The sequence below is a fragment of the Lepidochelys kempii genome, chromosome 17 (genome assembly GCF_965140285.1).
Source record: "Lepidochelys kempii isolate rLepKem1 chromosome 17, rLepKem1.hap1, whole genome shotgun sequence".
In the NCBI taxonomy this organism is placed as follows: Eukaryota; Metazoa; Chordata; order Testudines; family Cheloniidae; genus Lepidochelys; species Lepidochelys kempii.
In genome coordinates this window covers 2,605,714-2,623,901 of record NC_136396.1, presented here as the reverse complement: position 1 = coordinate 2,623,901, position 18,188 = coordinate 2,605,714, and the positions used below count along the sequence as shown (strand labels likewise).

The 18,188-nt window shown below is 44.8% G+C and overlaps 1 protein-coding gene across 1 annotated transcript in view; it reads right to left on the bottom strand.

Moving 5' to 3' along the window:
* The window catches only part of EFCAB5 (EF-hand calcium binding domain 5), a 55,971-nt gene that overhangs the window by 36,093 nt on the left and 1,690 nt on the right, over positions 1-18,188 (bottom strand). Inside the window, exons 2-5 of the mRNA XM_078849292.1 lie at positions 16,103-16,712; positions 7,111-7,267; positions 5,856-5,916; positions 3,459-3,529 (exon numbers count right to left, since the gene is read on the bottom strand). Coding sequence (XP_078705418.1) covers positions 3,459-3,529; positions 5,856-5,916; positions 7,111-7,267; positions 16,103-16,668 — 855 coding nt within the window. The 5' untranslated portion in view covers positions 16,669-16,712. The remainder of the gene's footprint in view (positions 1-3,458; positions 3,530-5,855; positions 5,917-7,110; positions 7,268-16,102; positions 16,713-18,188) is intronic.

Sequence of the window (18,188 nt, the reverse complement as noted above, 5' to 3'; positions counted from 1 at the left end):
ATGGGGACAGCTTCTTAAACGACAGGCTAGGCTAAGAGAGAGTGCATATAATGGCAGGTCACCAGCTTATTCTGCCCATAGAGCGCTGTCCCAAAGCAGGCCTAAAAGGAGAATCGACCATCTGGGCTGATATTTTGCGATTCTATTGGTGCACTTGTTCAGAATTTATAATAATCATGCCCAGGGTTTATGTAGCCCCTCTCATCTAAATGAAGCCCTTTACAAACAATTTCTTAAGCCTCACAAGAACATAAGGAAGTAGTACTTATCCTCACTTTACCAATACGTAATATGAGACACAGGTCTAAGGTACATTTTCAAAACTGTCCCACAATTTTGGGTTTCAAATTTAAGACACAAATTGACATTTTAGAAAGTATGATCTTAAATGAGTTGACCAAGGCCACAACACAAGCCAGTTTTGTCTTCTATTCTCTAACCACTAGATGACAGCACTTGCTATATATTCTGCTCACAATGATTTATGGGAACAGCTCAGGCAGATTAACAGCACCATTAGTAGCAGAGTTAATGTGGATACATTAGAGTGTACAGTAATCCCCTACACATACCTTGCTTTAAATTTATGCCATGGGGCAGTGACCCAGGCATACGACCAACCAATGTCCTGAGTGACTTTTGGCTCACCGAAGACACATTTAATTCTGATACACGAGGGTATGGGGTAAATAAGAACTCAAATCATAACCATACATTTATATCCTGATTTTTACAGTCTTAGTAGCATTTTCTTAAGATTACTTACATCTTTTGTCTTCCACCTTCCTTTGGGAGTTATAGAAATAGAACAAGTTTACAAAGACTTACTGGAACTGGAAAACTGGTCATTTATATGACTGTTACCAGAGCAGGTGGTGGTCACAAAGACTGAACATGCTGGAAGATGGAGTGAGAGGGATAGCTGTATTTATATGGTTGTTTCTTTCATTGGTTACAGCTTTGTCACTGTAATAGTTCAAAGACACACTCATCATCATGCATGCAGCCACGTGCTGACAGTACACACATGCTTGCTCACATACACATGCACACACATGTTCAGGCCCACATGCTCACTCATACCACCCACCCACGCTCCACCACCTTCACGAAATAGGAAACAGTCGGGGACACTTCCTTGAATCAAACCACAGCATGCTGGGTTAGAAAAAACCCAAGGCACAGAGGGGTTGGGGGTAAGAGGATGAGGAGGCAGGGCTGATACATTTGACGTTCTGAGATTCTTTGTTTGCTGTGATAAATGAACTACTATCCTAGTTCCCCACAGATGCATGGGAGCAGCCTAGCACCACAATCATCACCACTGAATCCTTGTGTCTGATGGACAACATGCTGGAAGCTCCTCTGCGACAGGAGTTAATATTGCTTAAGTTCCCTGCAAAAGATACCGAACACTTACCTTATGTTCTGTATGCTCCCTGGTGTGGCTTTTAAACCAAAGCCATATGGTGGCAAAATATACTCACTCTATGGGCAAAAATAATAATGCTGTTCATCCCTGATTAGCCTTCTGTTGAACTGTCCTTTGGTTAACAGAATTCCCAAAGGAATAATAGCACTATGGGAACCATACTAATTACATTAGAATGCTAGTTACATTGGGAGACCGTCTCCTGTGTGCTGTTGATGAAAAATCTGAATTCACGAGTAATTTGAAACATAGCTCCTTGCAGCATGGCAGAGGTGGTGTCCTCGCGCACGCTAAGGAGGACACCAGGGAGATGTTTTTACAACATGGCTTTTAAAATAACCCTCATAATTAATCCATATGTAAGGGGACTGTTGTCCCCTTACTAACATTCAGTGGGGTGTTTTGGTTGGCTAGTTCCCAGGACTAAAAAGGGGGAAGGGTCGATGGGGAATCAGGACCCTGAGACTGACAGCCCCCAGGAACAACGGGGAGAGGCCAATGCTCCAGGTCAGCCTGAATGACAGGGCGGGCAGGCTAATCAGGGAATCAGGAGGCCAGGGAGGTCCCATCCTCCGTGTGAGCTGGATTTGCCTGGGTCAGACAGACAGAGTGGGGCTGAGCTAAGGAGAAAGCCGGGGCTCAAACTAAGCTGGGGAGCAGAGCTGGGCCAGATCCAGAGGGACCAGAAAAGCAGCCCAGAGAGAGCAGAGCCTGTCCTGGGAGCAGAGCTGCAGCCCCAAAGCCAGAGGCACAGCCCAGCGAGAGCAGACTTGCCCTGGGAGCAGAGCTGCAGCAACCAGAGCCAGAGGGGCCAGGAAAACAGCCCAGGAAGCAGATCAGTGCTGGGAGCAGAGTCAGAGAAGCAGCCTGCAGAGCAGACCTGTCCTGGGAGCAGAGCTGCAGCAACCAGAGCCAGAGGGCCCAGAGAAGCAGCCCAGGGAGCTGGAGGCAGAGCAGCAGCAACAGCAGCCCGGCAGAGACCGAGTGGTGGAGCTGGGGCTGGAGCAGTCTGGAGCTGGGTGCGGTGAGCAGCTGAGGAGACCGAGGGGGGACCCTGGGCAGCAGGCCCAGCACAGGGAGACGCCTCAGCCAAGAGGCTCTGCAGGCCAGGCTTGGATCATAACCCCGACAGGGCGGGGGCGACACTGGGCAGAAGGGTCCTACCACTTAGAGCCTGAGAGCGTGTGGCCACCACCAGAGCAAGTGTCCAACCCCCAGCATCCCTGCAGCACAGCCAGGGCCTGAGCAGGAGGCCTGGGACTTACAAGGAGCAGACTGTGAACTGCCCTGACGTTCCAGAGACACTGTTTGTGATGTTCCCTGCCACAGAGCGGGGTGATGTGTTTCCTTTCACCTTTCCCATTTTTTCCTTATTCTTTTTAAATTTAATTGTTGATTAAATAACTTGCATTTGCTTTAACTTGTATGTAATGGTCAGTGGGCCAGAGCAGTGCCCAGTGCAGACAGAGTACCCCGGAGTGGGGACACCCTAGCCCCTGTCCTAGGTGACCACAGCAGGGTTAGGGGTCGAGCCCCCCAGGAATCCTGGGCCCAGCCTTGTTGGGGTTAGGAGGACTCTGCCAGACAGGAGAGTGGAAGGGGAGTCCTCAAGGGCAGGGAGGCCACTGGGTGAAGGAAGTGGGAGTGAGGACTCGGATCCTTTCGCTAGCCCACTTCACCGGGGTAGTGCAGAAGCCAGGAAAGTTCCCCACAAGAGCGGGACTATTCCCCCACTTACACATAGAGCCACACAGGCAGCGACTCTGGAGGAAGCTAAATGTTCCACCCTGCTGGAGTGATGGGGAAATCTACAAAATAAGGATGGGTATGTGGATGTGAGCAGATAATAATGGTGACCTGGGAACATGGAGTTACCTAACAGTGCCAGAGTCACAGCTTGGGGCTGGGGAGAGGGGGAGGCCTCTCATCTTCTGTTGTCAGCACCCACCAGGGGAGGAAACACTCCTAAAAGGCATCAATAACAGGAATAGAATTCTGACTCAGGTGCAGTTATTTAGCTTCTCACCTCCCTAAACTCTTCCTCATTCACTTTTTTCCCCAGTGTATCTACGGTTTCCAGCTTCCTGTCGTAGATCTCTAATGGAGAAGGAGAGAAGATTAGACAGAAAATAGGCAGGTGTATTTTTGCAGAATTGTATTTCTACCTAGGGCTACTCTGGCTTGTGGCTGCGAATGGCAGGGAGTTGAAGCACCTGTATATACTTTGCATGTTCAGCTCTGCTTCGTGATAAGTAGTGTACTTCGTGGCTATATAAATACTGGCTGGGTCTGATTCTTATATCCCTTTCCAGTGCTGAGAAACTGCAGTTCCCCTTCTGAAAGGCAAGCACTACAGGCTGGTGCAGACAAGCTTTTATGGTCAGATTCAAACAAGACATAAATAGGTGTAAATCACGACGACTTCAATGGGAGTTATATCTGCTTATGCCTGCTTGTGATGTAATGAATGGGTATAGTTCCCTTACATGCTGGGACCCAGTAGTCAGGTTCCTTGCAGCTGTGGCTTGACTTTGGAATTACCAGCAAGGACTGGAGCTTCCGTATTCTGAAAACAAGACTTTTACTCTAGCGGCCATATGGAGATAGATATTCCTGTTTACTTTACAACCTTTGCAGCCACCTTTTGGCCAGTTTCTGGGCCACAGTAGTGGAGCTGAGAAGAAATGCCCAGGATTTGCATGGGAAGTCTTGAAAGAAGAAATATTCTCTCTGTTGGGATTATTATTCTGTTATTCTTACTTCTACAATATGATGAGTGAAACATCAGGAATAATGAGAACACTCTCAGTGGAACCTACATATTTCTTGCTTCCTTAAGACATCCAAAAGTTATACATTATCTTTATGAAACTATAAAACACGGCTTAGTGCTCACTTAGTGTATTGGACTCTGTTAAATGAAATACACAGAGAAACAGAGCTGGGCTGTGAGTAAAATACTGCCAATAATGCCTAGAATGCCTGCAGAGTAGCCATCTGGCTATGAACTTCCTTCTTTCTTAGAGTACCAGTATCCCCAACAGCCCCACAGTAGCACCTGAGGATTGGGTTTGCCATTCAGACTGTGTGCTACCAGTCTAAGATGAATACTCAGGGCAGTGATTACTATCACTGGGCAAAGGCAAGCTGTGGAGAAAGATTATTTCCAGAGGAGGATTCCAGTGTGCTTTTGAGTGTCCTACATAGCCTCACATCTTCCAGCAAAGACAGATTTGTTGTTACTGATTATCGTAATACCTCTATTTATTTGAAAGGTCTGACAACAGTCTTTACACTGCCACTTCAACATTTCTAGCCCTATCTATTCAATTATCATTATTTAATTATGTCAAGCGTAAGCCATAAAGAGATGAGAATTATGCAAATCAGTTCAGTGCTGAATGCTCTGGTATGTGGGCCCTGTATGTATTGTCACTGTCATTCCTTTCGCTGGCTAGAGAAAATGCCTAGAGAAGATGAGCCTTGTCGCAGAATTCTCAGGCACATTTCAGGATTTGCCCTAGAAGGTAACAGCTATGCTACGCTTTCATTTTTTACCCACCCCCAAACATGCCAAGTATGGCCCTAGTATGAAATGAGAGAGGGGTGGGGGATCTTCAGCTGATTTTCATGCACACATGAGGAGCAGGTTTGGCTAATGTGGGGGAAAGAAAAGAGGGACAGGCTACTTGCCGCTGTCAGAGTTTTATTACTTAGGAAGGGGCCCTGTGAGTCTGTTACTGGCAACTAGAGAGGCCCAGATCAACTTAGTCTAAAATGACTGGGCCAAATGCTGCACCCCTCCCCCGTTTCCATGGGCACGGAACAGAACTGGTGTAGGTCCAATTTATCTGTGGGGAGCTGCAGGACACAGAGAGGCCCTGGAGAGGAACTCTGCATGCCTTTTCACCCTGCAGAGCTCTGCAGCAATGAGGAAGAGGGGCCTGTGATGGGGATGGACTTGGGAAGTCAGGAACATGACAAGGAACGGACTAGATCCCTGTGGGCACACAGGGCTGCAGCTACTACATAGCCCATGGACTATAGGAATAGCTGTAGCAAGGCTGCACATCTGCATCAGGAGACCCCACCAGATGGGGAGAGGACTCCTTGTTCCCCAGCCCTTTTTAGATCTTCTATGCCAAGTACATTTACTCAGCTTTTGTGCTGTCATGTGGGTGGGGGGCCCACAAGCTGTGATGTTATTTTTACATAATTTTATTAAAAAAAAAAAAAAAAAACACCAAGACAACATAATGGTTCACCCTCTGCCCCTCCCCACTTGAAGTCTTGCAAGCAAGAATCGTGGCTGGTATACCGTGACTGTCCTTATAGATTCCATGCCTACTTTCCTTTTGCTCCCATTCTGCACCAGAAGTCAGACCAAGGAAAATAAAACCAAAGAAAACATTTGTGACCTTACCTGGCCCTGCTCCCAAAGGAGTAGAAATGACATCCAGAAATGACCTCAGGGCACTCTGAACCTATAAATCAAAACAACAATTAAAAGCCTGAGTCATAGAAACACTCTTTGCTCATCTCCACTCCTTTTCAAACTCAAAGTAGCTGTAGTGTTACTCTCTCTCCCCACGCCTGAACCGAAAAAGGGCACCTGCTTTCCCTGCATTGACACTCTGGCCCGGGTTATCACCATTTGGTTATTATGAACAGATTTAGATAAAGCAGCTCTATAGCAATTGGTTTCTCAGAAATGTCTTGCCATTTATTTTCTTCCTGCTTTGTTTTTGCCCAGGGCTCTTCAAATCTTTACAGCAACAAAGGATACCCCAGTGCTGAGAATGGATGACTGCATCACAGACCATACCCAGAGCCCTGTGATCTGAAGAGGTCACCCTTAAAGTGTTTGTAGTAAGTAAATGGGAATGTTATGCTAGACCACAGAAGGCACATTGCAGCAGTTCTGGAAATTTTCCCATTAAATTAGACGAACCTAACGAACATTACTTTAGGCTTTCCCCCCCCCGCCGCCTCCCAGGCCTCTCACCACTTACAGAAATTCAGGCCACGTCTATGTTATGTGCTTTGTATAGCCCATAAAGCTAGTGGGGGTCAGGGGAATTTCACAGCAGTTGACTTATTCGCCATCTATGGAAGGTGTCTGTACCAGCACCCAAGACTGGTTGGTCCATCATGATGACTTTAAGTCTCGTCTTCTCAAACAGTGAGTCAATGGTTTGGGGCAAGGGGGACAATGGAATTAATGGTGGCCCTGAAAGGATAGGATGGGAGTAAGCCACCCAGTGTCTTCTGAGGTAGATTTTGAGTTGTGACCAGCTGCCGCCAGGAAACCCAAGGCTGAGAGATATAAAACTATCTGCAGCACTTATCTGGCTCCCATCACGGTAGCACCTGTGCACTACACAATAATGGATTTATCCTCACAACCCCCCTGTGCAGCAGGCCAGGGCTATTATCCCATTCGGCAGCTGTGGCAAAGAGAGGCTAAGTCACTTCCCAAAGGTCACACAGAAAGTCTGAGGCAGAGCAAGGACTTGAAGGCAGATCTCGTGGGTCCTAGGCTAGTGCCTAACCACTGGACCATCCTTCCTCTCCCTTCCTGCTATATAACATAGCAAACTCACTTCCACAATAGCCTCCATTCTCCTCCTCCCGGGTATAGACATAGCAGTGTTTCTGTGAATATCTGCCCTAGTTACCAGTGTGAGTGGTAGCCTTCCTCTGACATCCAATGTCCATTCTTTGAACTGCACTGCCAGGGCCTCCTTTCGCATTTCTGCCACCTGAGACTTGATTTTCTCCACCTGCTCCCTTTGCTCACGGTTTTTCTTTACCTCAGACTTCATCCTGGCTAGCCTGTAAGGCATAGGCGTATGGATCATAAAGTTACTGTCATAGGCTGAGCTAAGTTTGGTTTGACCTCTCCTGAGGAACAGCAGGAAATGGAAGTAATTGCACACGGTAATTCCTGTACTTTCTATTACATTAGGTCTTTTCCCCATTGAAATAGTTGATCTTTGGGGCAACAAACTACCAGTCAAATTCTATATAAACACTCACAATCCATGTCTTCATGAGGCAGCTCTTGGAAGGCGAGAATGTTTGTCATGAAGTGAAAGTCTCTGCTGAAGGCCAGTGTAATTAAGAATTTGAATGCAGAGCTTGAGTATCAAGTACATCACTGTAGAGAGAGCCTTTTGTGAAAGGTGCATGGAACTCTCTCTGAGCCCAGAGACAGTCAGACATTTAGGGACAAAATTATCCCTGGTGCAACTCTAGTGACTTGCAGAGTTACACAAAGGGTGGATTTTGCCCTTAATGAATGCACCTTTCTATGATGGTGCTAATCATTAATTATGGAGATGTTCTTCAATTTTCCTGCCGAACATTTTAGCAGGAACTGAGGGGTATAATTTTGCTTCACATAATTTAACAACAAAATTGCATTACTATTCATTTGTCTCAGAGCCTATGTACCATTTAATGTAAGAATTGCACTGGCAGTGAACTATGTTTAATGAATTTTCCAAAGTGCTATTGCACAATAAAATTCTCATTGCTTTAGGACAGGGATAATTTGCCTACCATGGTTCTTTTTTTTATTGAACACAGGGTTTGCAAGCCTGGACCAGAAATGCCTTTCTTTCTTCTGGATTCTAGCTGTTTTCCTTCTCTAACCTATCAGAAGGGCATTTGCCAGTCCTCCATTTTGTAGCCAGGATAAAAGGATTTTATTAAACTGATCATGTGTAGATTTTTTTTTCTTCTGTAAAATATAAGTAAAGTCTTCAGGAAAACAACCCCATGAATGGCACTCATTGTGCCTATAGCTACAGGGTAACAGCTCAATTATGGGGGGAGAGGGTCTGGAGTTTTTTATTCCCATTTCAATGGATTGTTAAAAAGTCTTTGTCTCTGTATTGAGAGCTCCTAACTGTTCCTTTCACCCATGTACTGTGCATTCACTGAGCCAGATATTGCTCTAAGTTATGCCAGTCTATAACTAGCAGGAGTAAGTGGCGCTACTCCTGTTTGTCTCTTGTCACTGAGAGCAAAGTCTGGCCCCAGGACTGTAATTTAACCAGATGATTTCTCTCTTCTCCAAGATTGTTTTTTCACTTAAGGTGTGATGATAATCTGATACTATCCCTGACCTCTCACTATAGTTTAGGAACAAGGCTTGCAATTATAAAGCAATTACATTTTAATTAATAATAAGGCCTATTTAACATATTATAATAACACACTGGCTACAGTAATATTTATCACTAGGTCACTGTTAAGTCATGACCATTTATCATGGAAGCTTCTTCATCAGTCACTCAGTTGCCCAGTATGTGAGAGGCATATGAATGATGCACGCGAGAGAGTCTTGTGAAACTTAACCCTCTTAGACCTTCTGCAACACTTATGATTTCACTTGGGCCTCAGGGCTCCACAGCCCTATTTTTAACGGGATTCTTGGAGGTGATTCCTGCAGCTCCAAATGGCACAGAGCTGTCTTTGTCTTGATCTGTTCCTTCATTTCCTTCTGCAGTGTTTTCATTTGGGATTATTTCTAATCTTGATAAAATGGTGAGATATGTGGATCAGATCCAACCTCAGAATGAGCAAATTAGGGAATTTACAAAAGGGCTTGCCCGACTACCACAAAAAAGTTATTTCTCACTTCTCCTGGCCTCTTAGATTTTAAATATTTGCTGTCCACTGGCACTGCCCAATTAATGGCCAGATATTTTGAAGAGCTGAGTGGAAACTGTGGGTCCTTAGCACCTCTCAGGACCAGGCCACATGTGGCTAAGTTGTTAACCGCAAAGAGGTAAAGGTCTGAGCCTCTGGCTTCTTATGCCTACATAGCAGTAAGTGTACTAACATCTCTAATTACCAATATAACAAGGACAGGATGCGTCTCTGTTTTCTTTACGCTTTCCCGGGAGCCTTCACTGTGTCAATGAAAATCCCTGCTAAAATCTTTCCCACATCTAGCCTCACATGGGGCATTGAATCTAGTCTTTGCAACACCAGAAATTCTGGGGCTAGCTCATCTATGGATAAAATCATAACAAACATCAGCTGAAGGTGGATGCAGCTTCTGCGCTGATCTATCAACAATGTTTTTGCTTTCGCTTTGAGATGAAAAGAAGGAAGACTGCTTGGATTGAGTCCCACTGTAAACCCGTAACACTGCAAATAGAAGCCTTCTCCACACCTGTTCTAGGAGAATCCTGAGTATATTGGACGCAGGAAGGACTACCAGGCTGTGCAGAATATAGGGATAATTAATATCGTTGAGCAGATTTCTGCCACAAGATGAGCACGTAGTTTTGGCTCGGTGTAAGTAATGCCCTGTGGTTTAGAGTATGTACACGTTTATCAAGACCATGCAGACCTTGGTTATTACTGACCCTACAGAATGGAACCTGTGTGTGAAGGCTCACTGCTCAAGTGCAACATTATGGGGAAAACCTTGGTCCTGTTTAAGTCAACAGGAGTTTTGCCATTGACTTCGGTGAGGGCAGGACTTCACTCTATAACAAATGGCAGGTAGATGTACATACAAGAAGAAATAAATATTAAGGCAAGGAAAAAGATTTCAGTTTGCAGATCTCAACTTATAAATGACAACGGGGAAAAATTACATTAAAAATTCCTTGACAAGGGCCTTTAAATTCAAACGGCACTTGGCTTAAAAAAATCCACAAAATAAATGGGGAAACTGCCCTGTTCACTGCTAGGAAAAAGCCAAACTATGGGACTAACTGAAAGACAGCTGCTTTCTGATGTGATTCAACCCCTAACACCATGATACAATGGAGCAGGGTCTTGGGAAACCTAATTCCCTTTTCTGGACTGCTTTAATAATGCTGCAAAGAAGAGATGTACCAGTTGCCAAATTAAATGGATCAAGAAAGTTCTCTGTAACTTAAAAACAGGAAATAAACTTAGAAACATTTCAACTATCAGCCCCTCTTCAGGAATGATTAGCAAACACAAAGCAGGATTAACTCCAATGTAAGAGTTGCCAGACTGCTTTGATGATTAATTTGGGCAGTGCCAAACACAAGGGACGGTATGTGCTATACATGCAGTGTGCTGCAATTTTGTTTCTCTAGGAAGCTTGTTCCAGCTATTACCATGTGGTCCTGAAAGGGCATGTAAATGCGTTTTCCTTTTGTCCTTGGGTGCAGGACAAAGATTGTCCCACTGCAGAAGTTTCCATCTGGTTATAACAGTCCTGGGTAGATGCACCATGGTGGGAACACATTTGTTAGTAATGCATATGATAAGCAGAGATATCTTTAGGATGACTCCCTGCACAAAGAAGCATGTTTAGGAAGGAAGGAAGCCCCTGTTCTCCCACATATGGATGCATGAATCAGCTGGATGCATTGGCATCCTTTGAACAAAACCAGACATTAATTCAGGTGTGAGTTGGTTCAGATAAAAAGGAACTTCTCCCACCCCACTCTCATGAACTCCTGGCCTCCCAACATGGTCACAGTTAGGGTGGGGATGGAAGAAGCCAGAGAAAGTTCAGCTAGGGTGGATAAATTTTGGATAAGCAACTGAGGTGAAATCCTGGCCCTTCTGAATTTAATGGCAAAACTCCCATTGATTTCAATGGGGCCAGGATTTCACTCCTGAACTTTGGGTGCTTACATGAGCCATTCTGAGCTCCCCTTGCCATTCGTCTCCTAATTTGTTCTACTTGGAAAGCCAGCGACTCATGGCAAGTATTATGCACCAGAGCATGGTGGGAGCAAAAGCTTGTAGTGCAGCTATGGAGTCCCCAGATTTAATGACAGGTTTCAGAGTAGCAGCCGAGGAAGTGAGCTGTCGCTCACGGAAGCTCATGCTCAGATAAATTGGTTAGTCTCTAAGGTGCCACAAGTACCCCAGATTTAAGAACACCATACTAATCCTGTGATCCTGCCAGACACAAATATGGAAATCCTAAAATAATGCAAACACAAATCCCATGATACTACCTGTTACTGCCATGGCTGTGTAAATCCCCTGGAACTGACAGCCATGGAGAGGCCAACTGCTGTGACTCCTCATACAGATTTCCTGAGCATCAGCTCTCGGACTCTTCCACATCGGTCAAACTAAGAACTTAACTCCCAAATTTTAAACTGGAATTACCAGCCCAAAGCAAAGGTAAAGCATGAAATCATAAATCTCATAATAAATGGCAAGCCAAAATGCTGAGTGCTCATGTGCTGATCACCAGTCTAGCTACATTTAAAGGCAGGTAAATAGAGTTAAGTGCAATTCATAAGAGTCAATTATCACTGCTTTAATTGTATCAGGTATAGGTTATATATGTGCCTAAGTACTACAACAGCATAAAGAAAAGGAGTACTTGTGGCACCTTAGAGACTAACCAATTTATCTGAGCATGAGCTTTCGTGAGCTACAGCTCACTTCATCGGATGCATACTGTGGAAACTGCAGAAGACATTATATACACAGAGACCATGAAACAATACCTCCTCCCACCCCACTCTCCTGCTGGTAATAGCTTATCTAAAGTGATCACTCTCCTTACAATGTGTATGATAATCAAGTTGAGCCATTTCCAGCACAAATCCAGGTTTTCTCACCCTCCGCCCCACCCCACCCCCCAACTCACTCTCCTGCTGGTAATAGCCCATCCAAAGTGACCACTCTCTTTACAATGTGTATGATAATCAAGGTGGGCCATTTCCAGCACAAATCCAGGTCTTCTCACCCCCCCCCCCCACACACACAAACTCACTCTCCTGCTGGTAATAGCTCATCCAAACTGACCACTCTCCTTACAATGTGTATGATAATCAAGGTGGGCCATTTCCAGCATAAATCCAAGTTTAACCAGAACGTCTGGGGGGGGGGGGGGTAGGAAAAAACAAGGGGAAATAGGCTACCTTGCGTAATGACTTAGCCACTCCCGGTCTCTGTCACTCCCAGGTGCTGTTGTCATCATGAATAGGTCGGAATATGAACAAGAGGCTGCTTGGCAGCTCTCCAACACCACTTTCTACAAGCCATTACCCTATGATCCCACTGAGAGTTACCAAAAGCAACTACAGCATTTGCTCAAGAAACTTCCTGAAAAAGCACAAGAACAAATCCGCACAGACACACCCCTGGAGCCCTGACCTGGGGTATTCTGTCTGCTACCCAAGATCCATAAACCTGGAAATCCTGGACGCCCCATCATCTCAGGCATTGGCACCCTGACAGCAGGATTGTCTGGCTATGTAGACTCCCTCCTCAGGCCCTATACTACCAGCACTCCCAGCTACCTTTGAGACACCACTGACTTTCTGAGGAAACTACAATCCATCGGTGATCTTCCTGATAACACCATCCTGGCCACTATGGATGTAGAAGCCCTCTACACTAACATTCCACACAAAGATGGACTACAAGCCGTCAAGAACACTATTCCCGATAATGTCATGGCTAACCTGCTGGCTGAACTTTGTGACTTTGTCCTTACCCATAACTATTTTACATTTGGGGACAATGTATACCTTCAGATCAGCGGCACTGCTGTGGGTACCCGCATGGCCCCACAGTATGCCAACATTTTTATGGCTGATTTAGAACAACGCTTCCTCAGCTCTCGTCCCCTAATGCCCATACTCTACTTGCGCTATATTGATGACATCTTCATAATCTGGACCCAAGGAAAAGAAGCCCTTGAGGAATTCCACCATGATTTCAACAATTTCCATCCCACCATCAACCTCAGCCTGGTCCAGTCCACACAAGAGATCCACTTCCTGGACACTACAGTGCTAATAAACAATGGTCACATAAACACCACCCTATACCGGAAACCTACTGACCGCTATTCCTACCTACATGGCTCCAGATTTCACCCTGACCACACCACACGATCCATCGTCTACAGCCAAGTTCTGTGATACAACCGCATTTGCTCCAACCCCTCAGACAGAGACAAACACCTACAAGATCTCTATCAAGCATTCTTACAACTACAATATCCACCTGCTGAAGTGAAGTAACAGACTGACAGAGCCAGAAGAGTTCCCAGAAGTCACCTACTACAGGACAGGCCTAACAAAGAAAATAACAGAACGCCACTAGCCGTCACCTTCAGCCCCCAACTAAAACCTCTCCAACGCATTATATAGGATCTACAACCTATCCTGAAGGGTGACCCAACACTCTCACCTATCTTGGGAGACAGGCCAGTCCTTGCCTACAGACAGCCCCCCAACCTGAAGCAAATACTCACCAACAACCACATACCACACAACAGAACCACTAACCCAGGAACCTATCCTTGCAATAAAGCCCGTTGCCAACTGTGTCCACATATCTATTCAGGGGACACCATCACAGGGCCTAATCACATCAGCCACACTATCAGAGGTTTGTTCACCTGCACATCCACCAGTGTGATATATGCCATCATGTGCCAGCAATGCCCCTCTGCCATGTACATTGGTCAAACTGGACAGTCTCTATGTAAAAGAATAAATGGACACAAATCAGATGTCAAGAATTATAACATTCATAAACCAGTCAGAGAACACTTCAATCTCTCTGGTCACGCAATTACAGACATGAAGGTCGCTATCTTACAACAAAAAAACTTCAAATCCAGACTCCAGCGAGAAACTGCTGAATTGGAATTCATTTGCAAATTGGATACTATTAATTTAGGCTTAAATAGAGACTGGGAGTGGCTAAGTCATTATGCAAGGTAGCCTATTTCCCCTTGTTTTTTCCTACCCCCCCCAGACGTTCTGGTTAAACTTGGATTTATGCTGGAAATGGCCCACCTTGATTATCATACACATTGTAAGGAGAGTGGTCAGTTTGGATGAGCTATTACCAGCAGGAGAGTGAGTTTGTGTGGGGGGGGGTGGGGTGAGAAGACCTGGATTTGTGCTGGAAATGGCCCACCTTGATTATCGTGCACATTGTGGGGAGAGTGGTCGCTTTGGATGGGCTGTTACCAGCAGGAGAGTGAGTTTGTGTGTATATGGGGGTGGGAGGGTGAGAAAACCTGGATTTGTGCTGGAAATGTCCCACATTGATTTTCATACACATTGTAAGGAGAGTGGTCACTTTGGATAAACTATTACCAGCAGGAGAGTGAGTTTGTGTGTGTGGTTTTTGGAAGGGGGTGGGGTGAGAAAACCTGGATTTGTGCTGGAAATGGCCCACCTTGATTATCATACACATTGTAAAGAGAGTGGTCACTTTGGATGGGCTATTACCAGCAGGAGAGTGAGTTGGGGGGGGGGGGGGCGGAGGGCGAGAAAACCTGGATTTGTGCTGGAAATGGCCCAACTTGATTATCATACACATTGTAAGGAGAGTGATCACTTTAGATAAGCTATTACCAGCAGGAGAGTGGGGTGGGAGGAGGTATTGTTTTATGATCTCTGTGTATATAATGTCTTCTGCAGTTTCCACAGTATGCATCCGATGAAGTGAGCTGTAGCTCACGAAAGCTTATGTTCAAATAAATTGGTTAGTCTCTAAGGTGCCACAAGTCCTCCTTTTCTTTTTGCAAATACAGACTAACACGGCTGTTACTCTGAAACCTACAACAGCATATGCATTAGAAATACGAGAGAGAGAGAGAGAGAGAGAGAGATTTAACCATATTCCTTTATTCATTTAATAACTGGGAACTTCCATTATCTTAGTTTAGAGTCTAGACATGAGACATTTTATGTCAACATCTTCTTTCCTTAATTCCTGACACCCAAACCTGACTTCAGTTTTATGCAAATAGATGAGAGTACTGTACAAATCCTGTTATTCTACCAAAACAGACTCTGGAATAAAGTGATCGGGAAGTTAATGAGTAGTTCTGACATTATTGCTGCCCACTCTGGTGCCTTTCATTAACACAGATGTTCACTTGCATATTTTTCTGAATTGACAAATCAAGACGAATGTATTATTTATTAATGCAACTGAATTTTATAATCTCCTCATGTGAGATGCTGTAGAAAAATATACATGAATTAAATAACACTGGACCAAACTGTGCAGAGAAAACCAGCTCATCTGCTAATTTAGGATGGGCAATAATGATTCAAAGGGAAGTGCTGACGGAAAGAGAGCCTACAATGGCTAAACATGAACGGATCTGAAATGAACATAGCTACAGAAGGATTGTAGCAAACGTTTTCCTGGTGGGAGATCCCAAGGAGAACCCAGACAGCCCTGCCCTTGGTCCAGTCAAGAGAAATCCTCAGGATGGGCACCAGAGGAACTTGGCTAACCCTGTTTTCATTCTCTTTGGAGGGACATAAGGGGAAAAGGGCCTCAGGAGTGTCTGGCCTATGTTGTTAACATTGGTGCTAAAAATGTCCAGAAAGGTCATAAAGTGTCCTCATTCCATGCGCACAGTGTCAAATCAAGCACTGCCTACACAGTGGGGGTAGGATACTGCCTTAAATCTGCATAAGCCATTGATTGGCTATATCTGCCATGTGCTGGCATCTCTCTTGCTTCCAAGACTCGAAGAAGACAGCTGCTGGCCATGGCACAGAACTCCAGGGGATTCATTTGGTGCCGGAGGATGCACTTTTGCCATCCCAGATTACAGTCACTGTATCCAATTAAGGAATGTACTGCTTTTTCTAAAATGAATACAGAGATACCATGAGAAGGGTATATTACAACCAAGCATAGTTTAAACTCACTCACCTGTTAAGTGCTGTATCAGGCACCTGAGTTTTCAACTCCTCCATGACAGCCTTCATCCCTCTCTTGTAGGGATCTAGTTTTGCAGATGTATCAAACTGAGGGTTATGTCTCATCAGATATTCTCCTAGAAAATTAATGGGATCAAACTTGGGTGGATCTTGGTCTGTTTCAAGCACCTTCTTTCTTTCCACTTCCATTAACAATTTTTCTACTCCTGGGACTAATGTGGGTAGGAGTTTGTCGAGCAAATAGGCCCTGGTGTCCCTTGTCGTCTTCTCTTCACTCAGCCATTCCTTAGACAGCCAGTCCAGAGGTTCTTTCTTTTTTATCTTTTCTTCCTCTGCCTTACGTACGTGAATCTTTTCCACCTTTTCCCTTTGTAGATTCAACGCTCTCTGTTGTACCTTCTCATAGAATGTCTCTTTCCATTGAGCATCCTTTCTGAGACCTGGCAGCGTAGCACTCTCCTGGCTTCTCCTTTTCGCTCTGATGGGCATACTCTGAACACTAAGCTTGGGGAGTTTCAGTCCAGGAGTTTGGCCTTCATCTTCTGGCACAGCAGCCATATTTCACTGTGGTACATGCAAAAGCAGATCAACACCATGTAATTCTGAAAGACATGGCAGAAATGTCTTAGATAGATAGAAAATACAAGGGAAAACAAATCTATACAGTTAGAAAACAATCAGTAGATGTTTCTTTTACATTCCTTTTCTAAATCAGAAATTGTTACTTTGCACTCCTAAATAAATACAGCCCATTTCATCTGAGGAGCTTAAAATGCTTTACAAGCGTTAATTATTAATTAATTAATTAATTATGCCTCACAAATACCCCGAGAGATCCTGGAGCTAAATATTTGTATTCCCTTTTATGGATGGGGAACTGAGCCACACAGAAGGGTGCTCAAGGTGACCCAGCTAGTCAAAGGCGGAGTTGGGAATAGACTCAGGCGTGCTGTCTATCAGTCCCCCATTTTAACCATTAGACAACAGTTCCCCCAATTTGAATGTTTTCCTTCAGTTCCCCTTCCTTGTTTCCAACTTTTCTAATAATTCCCATGAGACATGGGATACAGGAAGTAATATGTGTGTAGTAACAGATGCCTGAGGCTGGGAGTTTTCTATGTAGCATCAACACCCTATTTTCTGCTATTCAGAACTGTCCATTTTGTCTCCATGTTTCCCATGCCCCTGGGAAGCAGTGAGGCAGATACTACGCCTACTTTACTTCATTTTTTGCAAATGTTTGTCCTCTGCCCATTTTCCAGTGTGGAATGTTTCTCTATGGGGTTGGGATCTGCCACCCCTGCTATGGGACAGGGAGCTCTGTGTTAGGAAGATGATGAGACATTAAACTGGATCCTGAGGCTGAGTTGTTCTCTAGCATTTCATTCTGTGGGTCACTTTGCAAGTGGGTTAAGCTAACAGAGTGTTCACACATGGAGTTATTCAGGAATAGCTATTGTGCTTTAAATTTACATCCCACCTTAATCCCCGTTAACTTTCAAGTGTAGACAGACCCTAATCTCAGAGACCCTATCTTCCTTCATCTTGGTCTCTCATAATGTTCATTCTGTGGAGCACCAGGAAGGACAGTGTGGTCCTGAGGTGGTGCATGAGCCACAGTTTGAAAGCTACTTCTGTAACCCTTCATACATACAGCTCTCATCTGCCTCTATGGGAATTGAACACAGGGAATGCAGGCAGAATCTGACTTTACTAGCCAATTCAGAGACCAAAACACCATCACCATCCTGCAAAACACCCCTAACCCAGGGCTAAACAATAGCAAGGATAATCTCAATATCAGTAACGTCTCTGAGACAGTTTGACCAAAGCAAGGTAATTCCAAGTTAAGGCTGCAACTGTGCCCTGAACGTGCACCGCCCTGAATACAGGCATCCTTTAAAGGGGTTTCTGGCTGATTATGGCCTTTCAGTAGCCATATCAGTAGCACTGTTTTTGATATATTTTGCTATTTCCACTTCATTCCTAAATACTTGTAGCTGCTCTGAAGAGTTGAGCTTTTCAGGAAATGCACAAAAGTGATATACGGCCATCTTGGCACACTAGTGTAATTACTA